The sequence below is a fragment of the Mustela putorius genome, unplaced genomic scaffold, assembly GCF_011764305.1.
Source record: "Mustela putorius furo isolate JIRA1106 unplaced genomic scaffold, ASM1176430v1.1 tig00000083_pilon_pilon_pilon, whole genome shotgun sequence".
Classification (NCBI taxonomy): domain Eukaryota; kingdom Metazoa; phylum Chordata; class Mammalia; order Carnivora; family Mustelidae; genus Mustela; species Mustela putorius.
This window is the reverse complement of record NW_025421273.1, coordinates 17,359,761-17,376,140: the sequence shown is the minus strand read 5'-3', so window position 1 is coordinate 17,376,140 and position 16,380 is coordinate 17,359,761. Positions and strand designations below refer to the sequence as shown.

The 16,380-nt window shown below is 44.5% G+C and overlaps 1 protein-coding gene across 1 annotated transcript in view; it reads left to right on the top strand.

The window, feature by feature from the left end:
• Nucleotides 1-16,380, top strand: part of CLNK (cytokine dependent hematopoietic cell linker) — a 165,574-nt gene that overhangs the window by 87,956 nt on the left and 61,238 nt on the right. The window contains exons 4-6 of the mRNA XM_013044762.2: nucleotides 3,596-3,624; nucleotides 11,800-11,831; nucleotides 16,156-16,300. Coding sequence (XP_012900216.1) covers nucleotides 3,596-3,624; nucleotides 11,800-11,831; nucleotides 16,156-16,300 — 206 coding nt within the window. The remainder of the gene's footprint in view (nucleotides 1-3,595; nucleotides 3,625-11,799; nucleotides 11,832-16,155; nucleotides 16,301-16,380) is intronic.

The following is a 16,380-nucleotide window of genomic DNA, read 5'->3' as shown; positions in this document are numbered from 1 at the left end:
AGTTAGCCCTCACACTGAGATCAAGATTCCTGTCCATCAGGAGTTGCCAGGAGATTTGCTGAAATGATTTACATAAGGCTCGCCCTTTACCAGCACGGAGCAGGCATCCAAACAGAGGGAGGAAGGCAATGAATTTAGAACTTCAGAGTCGAGTCACCTTCATTGCTCTTTAGACTATATTAAAAGTGAATTTCAGTCTAAAGAACTCTCTTAATGTCCAAGATGGTGCTTAAGGCAAGAGGTGGAGCTGAACCAGTTAATCTTGGAGGCTTGGGACAGGGAGTGGGCTGGCAGGTGAAATAACACTGACTGTCTCCCAGGGGGCTTGTTGTGCATTCTGCTCCAGCAATGGATGCCTGGGGAGACCCAGAGGGGACCACACACGTCACACTCGAAGGGGCGATGAGGAATTATCCCCACACCAGGAACTTGACCCTGGAGACAGGACCCAATGTCGTCTCTATGGGACAGGAAAAACACACCATCCAAACTTTGTTCCCATGGATAAGTAAGACGCAAGTGCAACCCGCCTATCCAATCAGCTCCTGTTCTCCCAGGAGACAAGGGGAAAGGAGGGATGGGTTTAATTTAGTGCCCTTTGCAGGTTAAAAATTATTAAGCCTATTAAATTATTAAGAAGTATTAAAAATTAAAAATAATTCAGAAATTGAAATTCTTTATTTGTAATAAGGCTTAAATATTGAAAACCACAAACCGCCGGAGGCCAGTCTTGTTCATTTCATATTCCGTAAACTCCCCCCACCACAATGTGGACACCTGCCTGCACAAGCCAGAGATGCAGAGGAAGGCCTGCTGCCCAGAGGCTCAGAGGTGGAAGGAGCACGGAGTGGGAAAAGCAGAGGGGTGGCTGCCGAGCCATCCCCCTGTCCAGCCGTGGCCTGTCCACATGTGGCCATGTTATGGATGCCGTTGATGCAAAGGAGCCAAGGAGCATCCTTGTAATTCCCTGGCAAGAGGCAGCTTGCTAACGAACATGTGGGGCTTTCTTGAGCATAAAGAACACATCGGATCTCCATGAAGTTTGCCAGCAGCCTCTTTTGCTCATCACCCTGGGCTGTCCGACTGCAGAGCGTTAACACAGGAGCCTTTTCAGGTAGCCTGTCAGCTGCCTGTCTGCACTCCAACCAGACATAACAGTGGAGTGCAGGTCCCCTCTGGGGTCCCCTCCTCCCCAGGCCCTCCCAGGCCGGTTCCAGGCTTCCTCCTCTCCCTCTCCCCTTTCCAGGCTCAGCTGGAATAACAACGCTGCTCCCGGCTCTGCTGATGCTTCCTCTGCTAATTCATTTGGCTTGCACTGACGCACAGAGGGCCCTGGGGTGCAGAATCCCAGAGGATATGACATATGAATGAGCCTCATCCCTTGGGGACCCTGCCAAGAGGGAGAACGGAGGAAGCTCCCAGGAACGGAGTGCTAGTCAGTCTACTCACTGGAAATAGATAAGGGTAGGCTTGGAAATAATAAGGGTAGCGGGACACCTCTTGGCTCTGCTGATTGCTTGTTGGGCCACTTCACTTAACCTCTTCCGAACTTGAGCTGCACCTGCAAAGTGGGGAAAGCCAGCCAGTGGGAGCTGAGCCTCGCTCAGTGCGGGACAAGCTCCACTCTTCGTAGGTGTCAGAAGACCCCCAGGTCTACCTTTGAGGGTCTGAAACTTGAAACAACAAATTGGACAACATTGCCTCTGACGTGCTTTTCAGCATGATCAGTCTTTGATTCCAAAAACCAGGTGAAGCCAAGGTCAGAAGGACAGAATCCTAACTTAAAAGTCCAAGCTCTTGCTAGGCTCCCCAAGGAGAGTGGCATCCTCTTCCTCACCCCCAGGCTCAGGACACTGCCTGTGCTGGGTGTGATGCCTCCAGGCAAGGGCCTGGCTTGCCACACTCCCATCAGGCTCGCTGTGCACAGTCGCAAAAGCATATCACTTACATTCCCTGTGTCATGAGTGACAGGTCTGGGGAACCTTCAGAGGCCTTGATCTAAGACAAATATGTCAAGGAAGAGCCTGTAAGTTCAAAGTGTCAAGAGAAAGCTCCAAGTCCCCAGATAAGTGATCTGCCCCTTCCTGGCTGGCATACTGTTAATTTCTGCAGACTGTCAGGCAGCTTGAAAAGATGCCGAGAGCTAACCACAAGGGCTCCGAGACCACAGCGGCACACTGCCTTTGGGCTCGCCACCATCTGGGGGCGGGGGTCAGGGAGGCGGCGAGGACAGGGGGATCCAACAGGCTGGTGTCAGGCCTCTCGCTCTCTGTGGGACTGGGCAAGCTGGGGAGCTCTCTGAACCTCCCATTTCCTCATCCGTAAACTCAGGACAGCGTTAGTCACCCCACAGGGCCACTCCAAGTATTAAAACGGCAGAGGACAAAGGGCAAGCAGGAAGCCAGACTCAAGGGCGGAGGGCTGTGGTCTCCTGGTTACTCTTGTCTCCCGGCTTAACTATTCAGTGCCTGATGTCCCAGCCACCAGCCAGGCCTCATAAATATTTACACCTGGTGTGTGTTGCGATGCTCAGTTAATTGCCCCTGTGACGTACTTTGAGAGCCTCCAAGGACAGGTGCTGCGTGGGGCCCAGGATTATTAAAGGCACAAACAAGTTGGCTCAGAAGCAGCACCCTCCAGAGCCTTCCGTCGCCCCAGAGTTTTTCAGATCCTTGCCCGAAATCTAACCAAAAGGTGTTTCAAAGGCACCTTGTCCAATGTGAATGTGGCAGCCAAGCAAAGACCCTACTAGAAAATGGACAAGCGCACGTACAGGTAACTCACAGGGGAAAAAATCCACTAAAACCACTTGGAAGATAATAACAATAATTCAGTCTCACTAGGCATCTAGGAAGTAAAACAGGTAAAATAAGGAATCAGGTGCCAAGTAGGCAGGATCGTTTCAAAGGATGGATTTAAGGGTGATGAGACCCAGCGAGACGGTCTCTTCCAGCTCTGTGGATTAGCCTCCATTGATCCAACCCACGTGGAGAGCAACTGTGTGATCTACAGACAGGGGCGTGGATGGCCCCCATTGCCTGGCCTCTTCATTGCACTTGGTGGAGTCTCTCCATGGAAATATTTCAGGGATTAGATGAGAAATGCAAACATGGATATTCCCTGCAAGATCATTCACCCTAATAAAAACTAGGAAGAACCTAAACGTCCCCTCCAAAAATCGCCAATATCACCCAATAAAAATAAAATCACCAAATAAATATCCAAATAAATATCATGTCTTGGAATAACAGCTAAAGATAGATAATGCATTTTTAACATCAGCAGCCCATACATTCCTGTGCTACTTTTATACACCTGTATGTTTACACACACATACCCTTCTTAACATGTGTGCGTAGGTATAGCAGACTTGCCAAAATATTACCTGGGGCACTGTTGTTTTCTTCTCTGTGCATTTTTCTCTTTTCTGGATTCTCTATAACAAGATGTTGTTTCGGATCTTGAACAGTAAGAAAATGAAGAAATCATTCCGTAGGTTGATCTGGGAAATGTCTGTCGTGGCTGCCACTCCTCTGGGGAAGGTGTGTGGCCCGCATGCCGCTCACACTGACCTTGGTTCTCTTTCCTTCCCTAGGTCATGGCCTCGAATACACAATGCCACAGGTGAGTCAGGGGCCCTCTGTCACCTAAGCAGTGGGAATGCCAGCATGGCTCCGTTACTCTTCCTTCCATTCCTTTCTGCTTTTCTTTCAGTGAAACTATTGGCCTGTTCCAGCTGGCATTAGCCACTGACGGTCTCTCCCTCTGGTTGCTCCTGGAGTGCAGCCTGGCCTGTGACTTCCATGAGCTTTGGAAGCTGGCAAGCTGATGGGGAACCCTGGTTCCCCACTTTTAAGCTGTGAAGCCTAGGTCCCTTTGGGCTCAAGTTCCTTCATCTGGAAAATGTGTGAAAGTCTGCCTAAACGTCAGGGTTGTGGCCATTCCTTAGCACTCGTACAACTGAATTCTATATAATGGCTTCCCCCTGAAAATATGTGTTGCACAGATGATGGATTCATTTTATGCTTCTCTTGCATCTCTTTTCAGAGCCTAGTTCTGAATCCCATTAAAGTTTGAGTTAAAGTACATACTCTTCATCTTGGAGCACTATTGTTTCAGGGAAAGTCCAATAGAATGTCCCTAGAAAGCTGGTGGCCACAAATGATGGCTGCAAAGAGACAGAATAAAGTGAGAAATAGAAAAGAAATGTGCAAAGAAGGTATAAAATCATAGGAAGTGATGCAACCTGCCAATGAGCTCCAAGGTTCATACAGTGCATGCTGGAGCATGTCCCAAAGAGCCACGAGGAGGGGAGAAAAGCAAAGTCTGAACTGCAAGTATGAATATAGATAAGAAACAAGCACCCAGCTCTAATCTCTTACAGAAAATGCTTTTAGTAAGCTTCCCAGTCCTTTGCTAACAAAGGTTGCTTTCTCTCAAGGTAGATGCTTCCAAACTGTACCAGAGTCTTTGATCCCAAATACACCTCCCTCCATCAGCTCGCTACCCCTTCCCACCACCCACTTAGAGTCCTGGGAGTACTCTAGACCCTTCCAAAGGGGATGGTCCCTGCAAAGGAAATTGCCAATCTGACACAGGGGCTGGTGAGTTATAAACCACATGACCCATACCCCTCCCCCTTCGCTCCCTCTCCATGTTCCTGAAGACAGAAAGGAACTGACAGGTGGGTATTCCATTTAACTAACAACATTCAAGAGACAGAAGCTGGGGCGGGGGGGTGGAGGTGGACAAAAACAAATCAAAATCCCAAGAAAACTGATTGAGGTAAAGCTGCCCAGGCCTGCCCATACCCACTGGAATCTATATTCTGCTAAATATATTAACGGCAAATCACACCACCCCAGTCTATGCACCTTTATGAACCAGGACAGGTATCTATTAAAATATAACAGAACTGATGTTATTAAGGATGCTTGGGATTCACACAGCAGACTGTTTGCCACGATATTTATAACATTTCTAGATATTTTTAAGTTGCTTGCGATTTTTTACCATGGGATTAATTGAACATATGGTGGGGCTCCAGCAGGAGGGAATACTATATAGCCATTAAAAAGATGACACTGAAGCATATTTAGTGACATGGATATGTTCTAGTCTGCTATTCTATGACAGAGAAGGCAAGAACACAGTGTGCTCAGACCTACAGAGGTTATATCATGTGTGCACGTGTGTTTGTGAGTGATCAGGCTACAATCAAATATTTTTAGTGGGTGTTTTGGTAGGGGGACTTTATAGTAATTTTTACCTCCTTCTTTTTTCCTCAGCTGTTATAATTTTCTACAGTAGCATATATTTTATATGCTAAACATTATATATATAATACATATTACATAACATATATACATTCATAACATATTATATATATATATATATATATACATATATATATATATATATATGTATATATATATATATATATATATACACATTCCAGGCCTGGAAAAGACAAACACCAAACACATGTTCAAACTTGGACAATCTGTCAATACCAATACCTTCTGTGAGGCTGATTTACAGAGAATAGGGCCATGTTTTTCCATAAAAATAAACTCAGGAGTTTCTCTCCTTCCACTGATTAAAGAAGGAAATGAAAGAAGATAGCCCTATTTAGAAAGTGGTACTTCTCTCTTAAGACACCGTATACAATAAAAACCCTGATAAAGATATATATTGGCTATTGGCTATTTCAATTAAATGGACAAGAAATTTCATTTTGTCCAGGAGCACTTGTTTTATTTTTGTTTTTTTGTTTCCCAAAGAAAGCAGTCTTGAGAGTTGGTTTTTCCCACTTTCAAAAGAAAAATTAATAAGGATTTTAGGAGTAGGTGGAGGAAAGGCAGGAACGGGATACATGCACATCCAATGCCCCCTGCTGGCCATTTATAGACATTGCAACATTTGTATTAATTTCGCCGAGGCTGATTTTTCCCGCAAGATGTGGCCAAAATCAGTGGACAGAAACAATGTGAAAAGTTAGTGGTTGAATTGCTGGGAAAAGGTGTTCCTCCAATTCGCATAAGCACAAGCCAGGATTTCAAATCGCCCATGATTGGTAAACCCAGCGATTCAGAGCTGCCTTTAAAATGTATTGTGTATCAGAATCACAGTAGTCACAAATGTGTATTCTCAAGCCCACCCCAAGGTCTGTGCTTTTTCACAGGTCTGTCGTGAGACTAGTGAGTCCTTGCCTTCCCGGGATAACTCCACCTCATGGAGTGCTAGGGCTGTCTTTGGAAAATCACTGGTTGAAGCAACAATAAATAAAAAGGAAGCCATGAAGACTGTCTTCACTAGGAAGCTGCTTGTAATTCCCTGGATGACGACTATCTCAGAATATTTTATTTAAATTTCAACAGAAACCGTGCAGTTCCTAAAAGACAAACACTGGTGAAGGCAGCACAGGAAAAGAAACGAATCTGAAGCCCTAGCTAGGTCTGGAGCCCAGACTTTGAAAACTGGTTCTCCCATGACATCAATGAGACCTAGGACCTGTGAATGAGAGAAAATGGAAACTAACAACATAATGAGTCTCTAGTTTGTGCCAAGCATTTGATAGATGTCTCTAATTTAGCTGTCAGATGCTGATAATACTCACAGTGTAGATTAGGTAAACTGAGCCCAAGAGAAGTTAGATTACCCCCCAGGGAATAAGTCAGCAGAGTAGAATTCAGATCTGCCACAGTACTCTTGTCCCTGCTGGGGGCAAGCAGTATTTTCATCTTTAAACTGAGGTTGTCAACCAGCCATGTCACTGAATCCCTGAGCCTCACAGCTAGACAGGTTGTGCTCAACAGACCACTGGGGAGAATGGACAGAGCCACACCAACAGAGTTGAGTGTTGAAGAACGCACTGCTCTTTTTTTTTTTTTTTTCCTTAAATGAGAACTCTGTAAAAAACAAGTTCCTAATACGGATCTGAAGGCAGAGGACTCACAATCTGGATTGAGTGGAAAAGATTTGTTCATGACGTTGAACTTGAAATGCGAAACACAGTCATTCATTGGGGGGACACATTGCCAGGTGGTTATTTCTTTAAATTTCTCAACTGCTGTTTGGGGGAAACACTACTTTTCTCGTTCTGCAAGCTGATATTCGTTAACTGGGGCTTATGCACTTGCCTGAGGTCACGTGGCCAGAAACAGCCAGGTTTTGAACCTAGAATTTCTAACTTCTCATTCAGCGTCCATGAAATATGTGTTCATGACTTTTCTTCAGAAGCTCTGCCACCTTTTCGGTGAATTCCAAAGCTGACCTCCTCAAGGAGATTAAACAGCAAAGGCTGAAACACATGTTCAGAAAGAAATCACAAGGGCTTAAATGTGACTTGTTTTCTTCTATGTAAGTAAGTCCAGAGGTAAGCCCTCCAAGGTTGTTTGGCAGCTCTGCTCCCAGAGCTGCTGCTCCCTCCCTTGCATTAGCCTCAATCCCACTGCCGAAAATAGTGATAGCTGTGCTCTAGGCAGCAGGAGGATGGAAGGGAGGAAAAAAAAGAAATCAACAATGCACAACAATTTCTCTTCTGAAAGTTCCCTGAAAACTGAATTGATTTTCCACCTCTTCCATTTACCAAAACTTAGACTCATGGGCACATAGGACTGCGAGGAAGACCGAGTTGTAGCAAGTACTTGGTCTAGGTGCCCATGTAAGCAGCTGATGGTTGGGGCTTCCAGGACGGACTGGGGAAGTGGACATTGAGAGACATACAGCCTTCTCCTCTACAGAGTTCTAGTGATGGGGCCTTGGGACCCTCTGGCCTCTCCCTTATCACCAGGTATTGCTGAGTAAGACCAGCTGGCTCACCAGAGCCAATGCTCACCTTCGCCATACCTCTCCCCACCACCACCCCCCTCCAAAATCTTGTGACTGCATTGAAAACAGAAGCTGGGTCTGCTTGGGGAACCTGACTGGTTTGGGAATGCCATCATCTGAAAAGCCCGCTGACTCCACTTCCCAGAGAAAGAGGAACTTCAAAAGCACTCCAGGCTCCTTATTTTCACTTCCCTTCTTGCACCAGAGAACAAGACTCTCTTAATGGGACCTGCTGGGAACTATTTCAGCCGGTGATTTCCTTTAAATGCAACCATCCCACGGAGCCAGCCCTTGGGGACACAGCCAGCACCCCTGTGCCAGTAGAGGCACTAAAATGCACCAGCCTCGGGCTTTCAGAGGCTTCCGTTCAAGGATGTGTTTACAAGCGCTGATGTCAGAACTTCTCTCTAACTTTATCTAACATGGCTCATTCCCTCATGGAAGGGAGTCGGAGCTTCTAAGTCAGCAGTCCTCAGACATCAGTGTGAGTCGACGTCCCCACAGAGCTTGTGAAGAAACTAACTGGTTTGCACTGTGAGCCTGGTTTTGCTTTCTTTCCTTACTTTTTTGTTTTTGGTTTTTGATTTTGTTTTTTTGAAATGGAAAACAAAAAAAGTTTGTTAATCAGGAAGAGCTAACATCCATAATGCATAAACTACATATGTTGGCAGTTTAATAAGATAAGGATTTACTTCTTGTTCACATAACAATCCAATGTGGATCGAAGGAAGTCTTTTCCCCAAATGCTCATTTGGGATTCACTCTCCTTTCACGCACTGGCTTCCATTACCCCTGAAGACCTCAGGGTCTTCTCTCTCTAGATGGGTGTCGAGAGGGTCACGAGAAGGAGAGGGTCAAGTGGATCATCCAGAAGGGACGCCCATGCACCCACCTTGTCCTGGCGGCTAGAGCACCATGCCATGGCCATGTGGCACAAGGGACACTGGAAGAAGTGTGCCAGCCAAGGGCCCACAGGGAGAGGAAATGGGGCTCAGTGCATCTCCTTGCAGTATCTTCAAAGCCATTCGAGGCACTTGAGGTATTGAGGCCCAGGACTGGAGAGGAGCTCCTTCACTTTTACCTAAGATTGGTAGTCAGGGAGGCTCCCTCCAGGCACAGTGTGTGCAGGTCTCTGGGGTGGAAGGAGCTTGGCATACTGGAGAGACTCGAAAAGAAGCTGGGGTAGCTAGTTTCAGAGGAGAGGAAGAAACTGGAAAGACATGCGATCAGAGAGGGGCCAGGAACCAGACCGTGCTGGAGGTTGGGAGCCACGGCAGAGAATCCAAATTCCACGGGGCGTGCCATGGGCCATGAGTGACATGAACTGCATCACAGTTTTAAAAATATGCTTCTAAAATTATATCCCAAACCTGCATCATTAGGAACATAGGGACTGCAGCAGATAAAGACAACCCCTTCCCTAAAGAACAGCTAAGGACAGGGGTGCCTGTGTGGCTCAGTCGGTTAAACGTCCCCCTCTTGATCTGGGCTCAGGACATGAGCTCTGTGTCAGACTCCATGTTCAGGGAAGAGTCTGCTTGAGATCCTCTCCCTCTCCCTCCGCTCCTTCCCTGGCTCACGTGCTCTCTAAATAAATAAATAAATAAAATCTTCTAAAGGGGGGGGCTGAGTACATACCCATCAAAGAAGTAATCAAACGCTGCCTATTTTTATGTGGGTGTCCCAGTGAGTGAGACAGAAAGTAACTGTCCAGACAATTCTGTGACATTAAGGTCACCTAGAGTGTTCAGAGAGGGGAGCCCCAGGAGGATCTCAAAGCACCGAGCATTATGAAAGCAACACAGAGGAGGTGGGAACTCCAGCTGGACTCAACCCAAGCAAAGACTCAGAAGTGGCATGAAACATATTTGGAGAATCCAGGAGAGTCTCTGGAGGCTCATGAAGGAAGAGACCCCACAGCTCTCCATGTCGGAATAATGACCACATCTGATGAGAACCATTTCCTAAGATGAGGTTATATCGAACTCTGAATCACAGACAGGAGATGCTTCCCTCGGTCCTGCCGGCCAGAGTAGATCCCCAATATTTCAGTGCTCATTTGCCTCTTCCAGGCCGGCTGGTCCTTATGGGTGACCTTATTAATGTAACTCAATTCATGAGAGGGTTCTGGTTGCTACTGTGAAGGGCTGGAAAACCTGCGGGTTTCTCCACCAGGGAGATCAGAGAGGGGCCAGGAACCAGACCGTGCTGGAGTTTGGGAGTATGGTAGGGGTATGATTGTGCTGGGACGGGAAGGTGTCCTCAGTGCCCCAGGACAGTGGTAGCTGCAAGTCCTACCACCAGGATGGGCTGGGACTGGGCGGCAGGTGCAGACAGACTTCTGCTCTTGCCTGCTCATTATCTCAAGGAAATTAGCTTTGGCTGGTTAACACGTCCCTGATGCACTGGTCCTAAGCAAATTCCAGAGAGCTGTGTTTCCACTGAGCCAAACTTTCATTAATTTACACATTACAGTCTACACAAGGCTTGGGCATGCTGACACAAATCCCCAGCTATTAATTGCATATTTTGGTATGGTAAAAGAATTCTGGGTAGAAGGGCAAAAGTCTAAGAACATGATGAAGCCAAAACAAGATGCAGAAATACAAATCATCCTGTGGTCCTCTACGTGACTTGGACACAGGCCAGAAATTTGCCCTGAGATTCTGAACAGCCAAAAGAGGAAGGAAAATAGGATCTCTTGTAAAATCAGTGTTTCCCATTAAACCAAAGCAAACCAATTGCCGAGAAGCACACAGCTCCCGAGACCCACTAGAAACTTCTCACATATGTGCTAATAAAGAGGATGTGATAAGAACATTTTCTGCTTATGATGTTCCTGCATGCAGACTAACAGCATGATACTATAATGCAATTTAGGAAAATTAAGTGTAGAGAAAGCAAAAAACCCTGCAGATCATGTGAGCAGTTCAGCGGTTCTGCATCATTTGAGGGTAGAGTTTAAACTAGGGCATCGACCGAGTGCACTAGACGACCTCCAGGCAATCTTCCATAAAACAAGTCCCAGTGAGGGGGTGGAGCATTGACAGACCTCACATGAACAACACTCACTCAACAAACACCTGCCAAGAACTCATTTGTTCACGGGACAGCTGGGTGGCTCCGTGGGTTAAGTGTCTCACTCTGGATTTCGGCTGGGGTACTGATCTCTGGGTCGTGAGATCACCTGAACGTCGGGCTCCGCACTACATGGAGTCTACTTGCCTCTCTCTCTGTCCCTCAGCTCTCCTCCTGATCTCTCTCTCTCTCTCTCTCTCTCAAATAAATCAATGAAATCTTTTTTTAAAAAAAAAGAACTGTTTGTTCAATGTTGGGCCTGGGCCTGGAGTTAGGGACAGATGAGTGAGTAGACCTGTTGCCCTGCCCATGAAATACTTCCAGTCTGTTCCAGGAGATGGACATACAGCCAATTACAGCAAAATGCGGTGCTGTGCCAGAGGGTAGGGGAACTGTGAAGTGTGTAAACCTGGTGATTCACAGACCTGTACCCCTGGGGATAAAAATATATGTTTATAAAAAAAATAAAAAATTAAAATACAAAAAAAATCATAAAAAAAAATAATAATAATAAAAGAAGGGAAAGTATGGACATACATACTGCATTTTAGGCGATCGCCTTCAAGAGAAATAAATGGCAATGAACACAACTTCCAGAGAAACACAAGGGTCACTCTTTTCAAAGTGTTTTCATTTTTGTTTTTGTTTTTGTTTTTTTAAGATTTATTTATTTATTTTAGAGAGAGAGAGCCTGAGCCAGAGGGGCAGAGGGAGAGGGAGAGAAAATCCCAAACAGACCCTGCACAGAATGAGGGACTCGATCCCACGACCTCTGAGATCACAACCCTAGTGGAAACCAAGAGGCAGTCACCTAACCAGCTGTGCCACCCAAGCACCCCCACTCTCCTCAATGTCTTGCAGTAACACTGGGTCCACTTCTGTTTGCAGGCCAGGCTGTCGACGAGCCTCTTCTGGAACATGTAAGTCAGCCTTCCCGACTTGTCAGTCTTTGACATTTACAAAGTGAGTGGTTCTTTTCAAGGGACTTGGGTGAATTTAAAGAAATTTAAACTTAAAGAAACAAAATTTAGAAAAGAAACAAAAACATCAACAAGCTTTTCCAAATAGCATGATTTCCTAGTAGAGACACCTGCATTTCGGTTCTTGTGTATAACCTGTCTTCCCACAATACACACTGTAAATCAAACCATTACACTGTATGCCTTAAACTTACATAGTGATGTATCTCAATTATTTCTCAATTAAACTGGAAAAAAATAAATACGTGGATAATAAGGCATTAATAGACAGAGAGACAAAAAAAAAAAAAAGAAGAAGAAGAAAGAAAACTGTCTTCCAATTCCTCAGCTATGAAATGCAGATAAAAATTAACTCGCATGGCCACTGCAAAGATGAAATAAGATGAAAATACCACCACATGGTGCTGGCAAGGGGGAGACGAGAGAATCACTTCCTAAGGCTCATGGTAAAATCTTAAATTGGAACTCACTTTCTGGAAAGCCATTTCATAATAACCAATCAACATAAAAATGCTCACTTTCCTTAGCCCAATAATCCTATGGCTGGGAATTTAAACTAAGAAACTAATCTGATATTTGGATTAATATGTAAACATACTCATTTGTATTTTATAATAATATAGTTAAAGAGAAACACTGCAATCATTCTAGATATTCAATAACAGAAAAAAACAGTGACTAGATTATGATGTATTCATATGATGAAGCCATTAAGAGTATTGACGAGAATTTTAATGACTAAAGAAAATTTGAAATTTATAACATGAACTCAGCTACCTAATTTTATATTAGTTTATTGTTAAATTTTACATCATTTAAATAGTTTTACCTGGCATATCTATAGATAATATTGGGAACAAGTAGATAGAGGAGAGGGAGAGAGAGAATTTGCCTTTAAAATCATTGGTTCTGCACTGTTCCAAAACCTTCTTTACAATCAGATTAAAGCTACAGATCCTCACCCCGGGACACACATGCATAATCAATCAATCAACCAATCAATCAATCACAAATATTTTATAAAGTAGGAGGCTTGTGGACAGAAAAGACTGAGTTTTAGTTAAGAAAACCCCTGCTATTGATAGTAGTAGGTTGATAATAGATTATTAAATAGATGCAAGTCATTATATTTAAAAATAAAATTCTGTCTCTTTCTCATTCTGGAAAGAGATAAACCAAAATACTAATATTTAGTCCTGGGGGCAAGATTCTCAGGGTCTTTTGTAGATTCTCTACAGACCTGGGGTGATGGTTGCTGTTCCCCCTTGTGTCTCTCTGTGCTCTGACACCACGAAGTCTAGCAAGGGGATTAGACTAAAGATCTCTGTCTCAGATTCTTCTAGCATGTCCAAGATTTCCCAGAGGAACTGCACTCTGCGGAGTCTTGGTAGTTGCTGTAATAGTATGTAAATGATGCCCTTGCAACAAAATGTCCATCTGTCAAATCCCAAAAGGAGTTGCTCCAGGTCAGAACTCACTTCTGTGTGCAGTTCTGAGGGAGAACAGCCCAGCCACCTTCCCCTCTTTGCCACGTCAATTGTGAAAACCCCTGGAGTTCCCCTCCTGGCAGGCTTGCTTTGCTCTGGGCACTCAGCTATACCAAAACTCAGTACATTAACTAGAGAAAAAGGCTCTACCACGGGCAGGTGTCATGGGCAGATGTCAAAGTAGAACCTTTATGGACATTTTACTCAATTAATCTCCAACTACAACCAAATAAAGCAGATTTAGCCGTCTCCAATTTACAGATTAAGCATGTGAGTCAGAGGGGTTAAGTAACCTCCCCAAGGTCATAAAGTGGACCCAGTTTAGATCTAGGAGTGGGTGACTCCATCTTGGATCTATGCTGCCCCTAAGCAGAGCGATACTATCTGGTTTCCCATCCAAGAATTTCTGGCCAGAGCCCTGCTTTCCTCCTAAGACCAGACCAAGAAGGCACGGTTTCATAGCTGTAACACCTGGATGCTTGGAGCACAGCGTCCAGGCAACCATGCCAATGGCCCAACTCCAGCTTTGTTCAGTGACCTAACCTCTTTCAGTCGGTCATCAAGGTCCCTCTTTCAATCCTGTTCCTACTCCTGGGTCGTTGGGCTGGTCCCTGTTCTCTTAAACCTGAGCCCCTTGAATTTTATAACTTCATAATTGCCTGAGCCCTCAGTTCTTGTAGGACTTAAGCCTTGGTCTCCTTTAGGAGCACTTCGATAGGAATCAGGGCAGCACACTGAAAGCCAAACTCATAGTCTTCAGGGAGCCCACCTCTTATATGCTCTCCCATGGAGAACACTGACGTACTTTTGCATCAAATACGCAGAGTTACTTAGAGCCCACGGAAAGCTTAAAAGGCCTTCCAGACAGGGGTTGGTGAGTCCCCATGGCACTCCTGCTCACCTGGAAATTGGGACCTTCACGAACATTGTCTTTACCTGTACCAAACTGCTTTGGCAGAGCAACGACGAAAAGAGTCGTGCTTGGAGCTGGTAAGCAACTTGCCCACATACACTAGAGAACTGGAATCCTGCAGAGCTGGAATTTAGACACAAGCCTCTAATTCCAAGCCCCTCCACTATAATAAAACCACCTCCTAGACTGCTATGTTCATACAATGAAATAACGTACCTAAAGCATCTAGCGCATGTCAAGTCCTTAACAAACATTAGAGGGGCTCTAGGGGAAGATTGGCAACCTTGCTTTATCTCTGCATTCCTTCAATTGTCATTAGCATAGCAGCAGTCACAGTAATATTTATATACGTGTATGGTATTATATACAACACCATCAGGTATTTTGCTCAAAACTTTAGATGCATTGTCTCATTTAACTTCTGGTTGCCAGTATCACTCTATAACTCTGGGTGATTGTAGTAGTGTGGGTGAATATCAGCTAATTCAAAAATAAGTTTGAAGTGGCCTCCACTAAAGATTATCTCTAACTGGGGAAATTACAGGATCAATGAAAAATTTTAAATCATACCCATTATTACACACTAAATCGAGTTAAAATCCATTATTTTATGTACTTGCTTATTTAACAAGCACATATTAAGAATCTACTATGTACAAAAAAAAAAAAAAACAGATATGGTGAAGGCTATAGTGCAGTAACTTTGACTTTAAGCCTTCAGTCTTTGACTATAAAATAATTGGGAGTCCAAAGAAAGACTTAGCAGGCTGTCCAATTCATGTAGTGTGACTAGGATAGGCTGGGAATAAGTGGAATGCCCTCTACAGAATCAAAAAGGAACTTAAAAACTCAGGATCTGAGCCCAGGCTCACACTGTTTGCCATTGCACTCCCTGGCTAAAAGTCAAAATTATGGATGTTGCAACACAAGAAATGCCCTAGATTCTTCACCTTTCATCTTAGGCTCAGAACAATTTTAATACCCGGCACTGGATTCTAGAGGAGGTGGATGTGGCAGAAGACCTAGGTTCTGCCTATCAATGGCACCTACGACATCTGTGGTTTTCAGAAGTCACCATTCCCAGTTTCCATATTTGTAAAAGGAAGATGTAAGTTCTTAATCCTGAGGGCCAAACTGGGAGATGTGTGTGCCAATCTCTTGTAACTGGATCTGTTATTCATAGCTATGGCCATCTGGGGTCTTAGTGGGAATTCTAAGAGAGACAAGGGATCTTTTTGTATGAAAGACCATTGAGATTAGCATCTGGGCTGAAACACAACACAATGCTGAATCCAAATCCCAACACATAGGTGCAGATTCCAGAATTTCTGTGGTGGGGATTACATCTCTTGCTGGGTGGTCCCCAATCCTGCCATCTCCAGTGTTCAGACTTGGATCTCATTAATGATATAGAGAAATACAATCGACATTTGTGTATTGACCATGTATCACCTTGCTGATTGTTTATTAGTTCTAATAATTTTTTTAAGTGGGTTCCTTGGAATGTTCTACATACAAGATCCCATCATCTACAAATAGATCTCCTTTCTTCTTTAATGGCTCATGTGATTACACTGAACCACTCAGGTGATCCAAGGATAACATCCCTATTTTAAGGACAGACGATGAGTAATCTTAAGTACCTCCTTAATGTCCCTTCATAGCAGTACCCAGATTATTATTTGATTGAATAACCAAGAATGGGAATATTTGAGGCCATCTTTAAGATTCTGCCACCACAAGAATTTAACTGCCCAGATTCTTACAGGTTTTCTTCTAAGAGAGTCTATACGTCACTGTAGCCTCTCACCTTTGTTATGACTGAACCTTCCCTTGACTCACTCAACCATTTCCTCCTGCTTAGGAAAGGAACTTTGCTGTGGCAATTCTGGATGGATCGAAAGACCACATGGATGGTGACTATGAGGACCCTGAGCTTCACATGGTAGAAGCGTGGCCATCAATACAAATTTTGCCAGCCAGGCCTATAAAGGAATCAGAATATGCAGGTAACATCTGGTGTCTAAAATCTGGGAATGCACGTCCATGACGCAATACTGCACGGCAGTTAAAGCTGCAGATGCTGAAT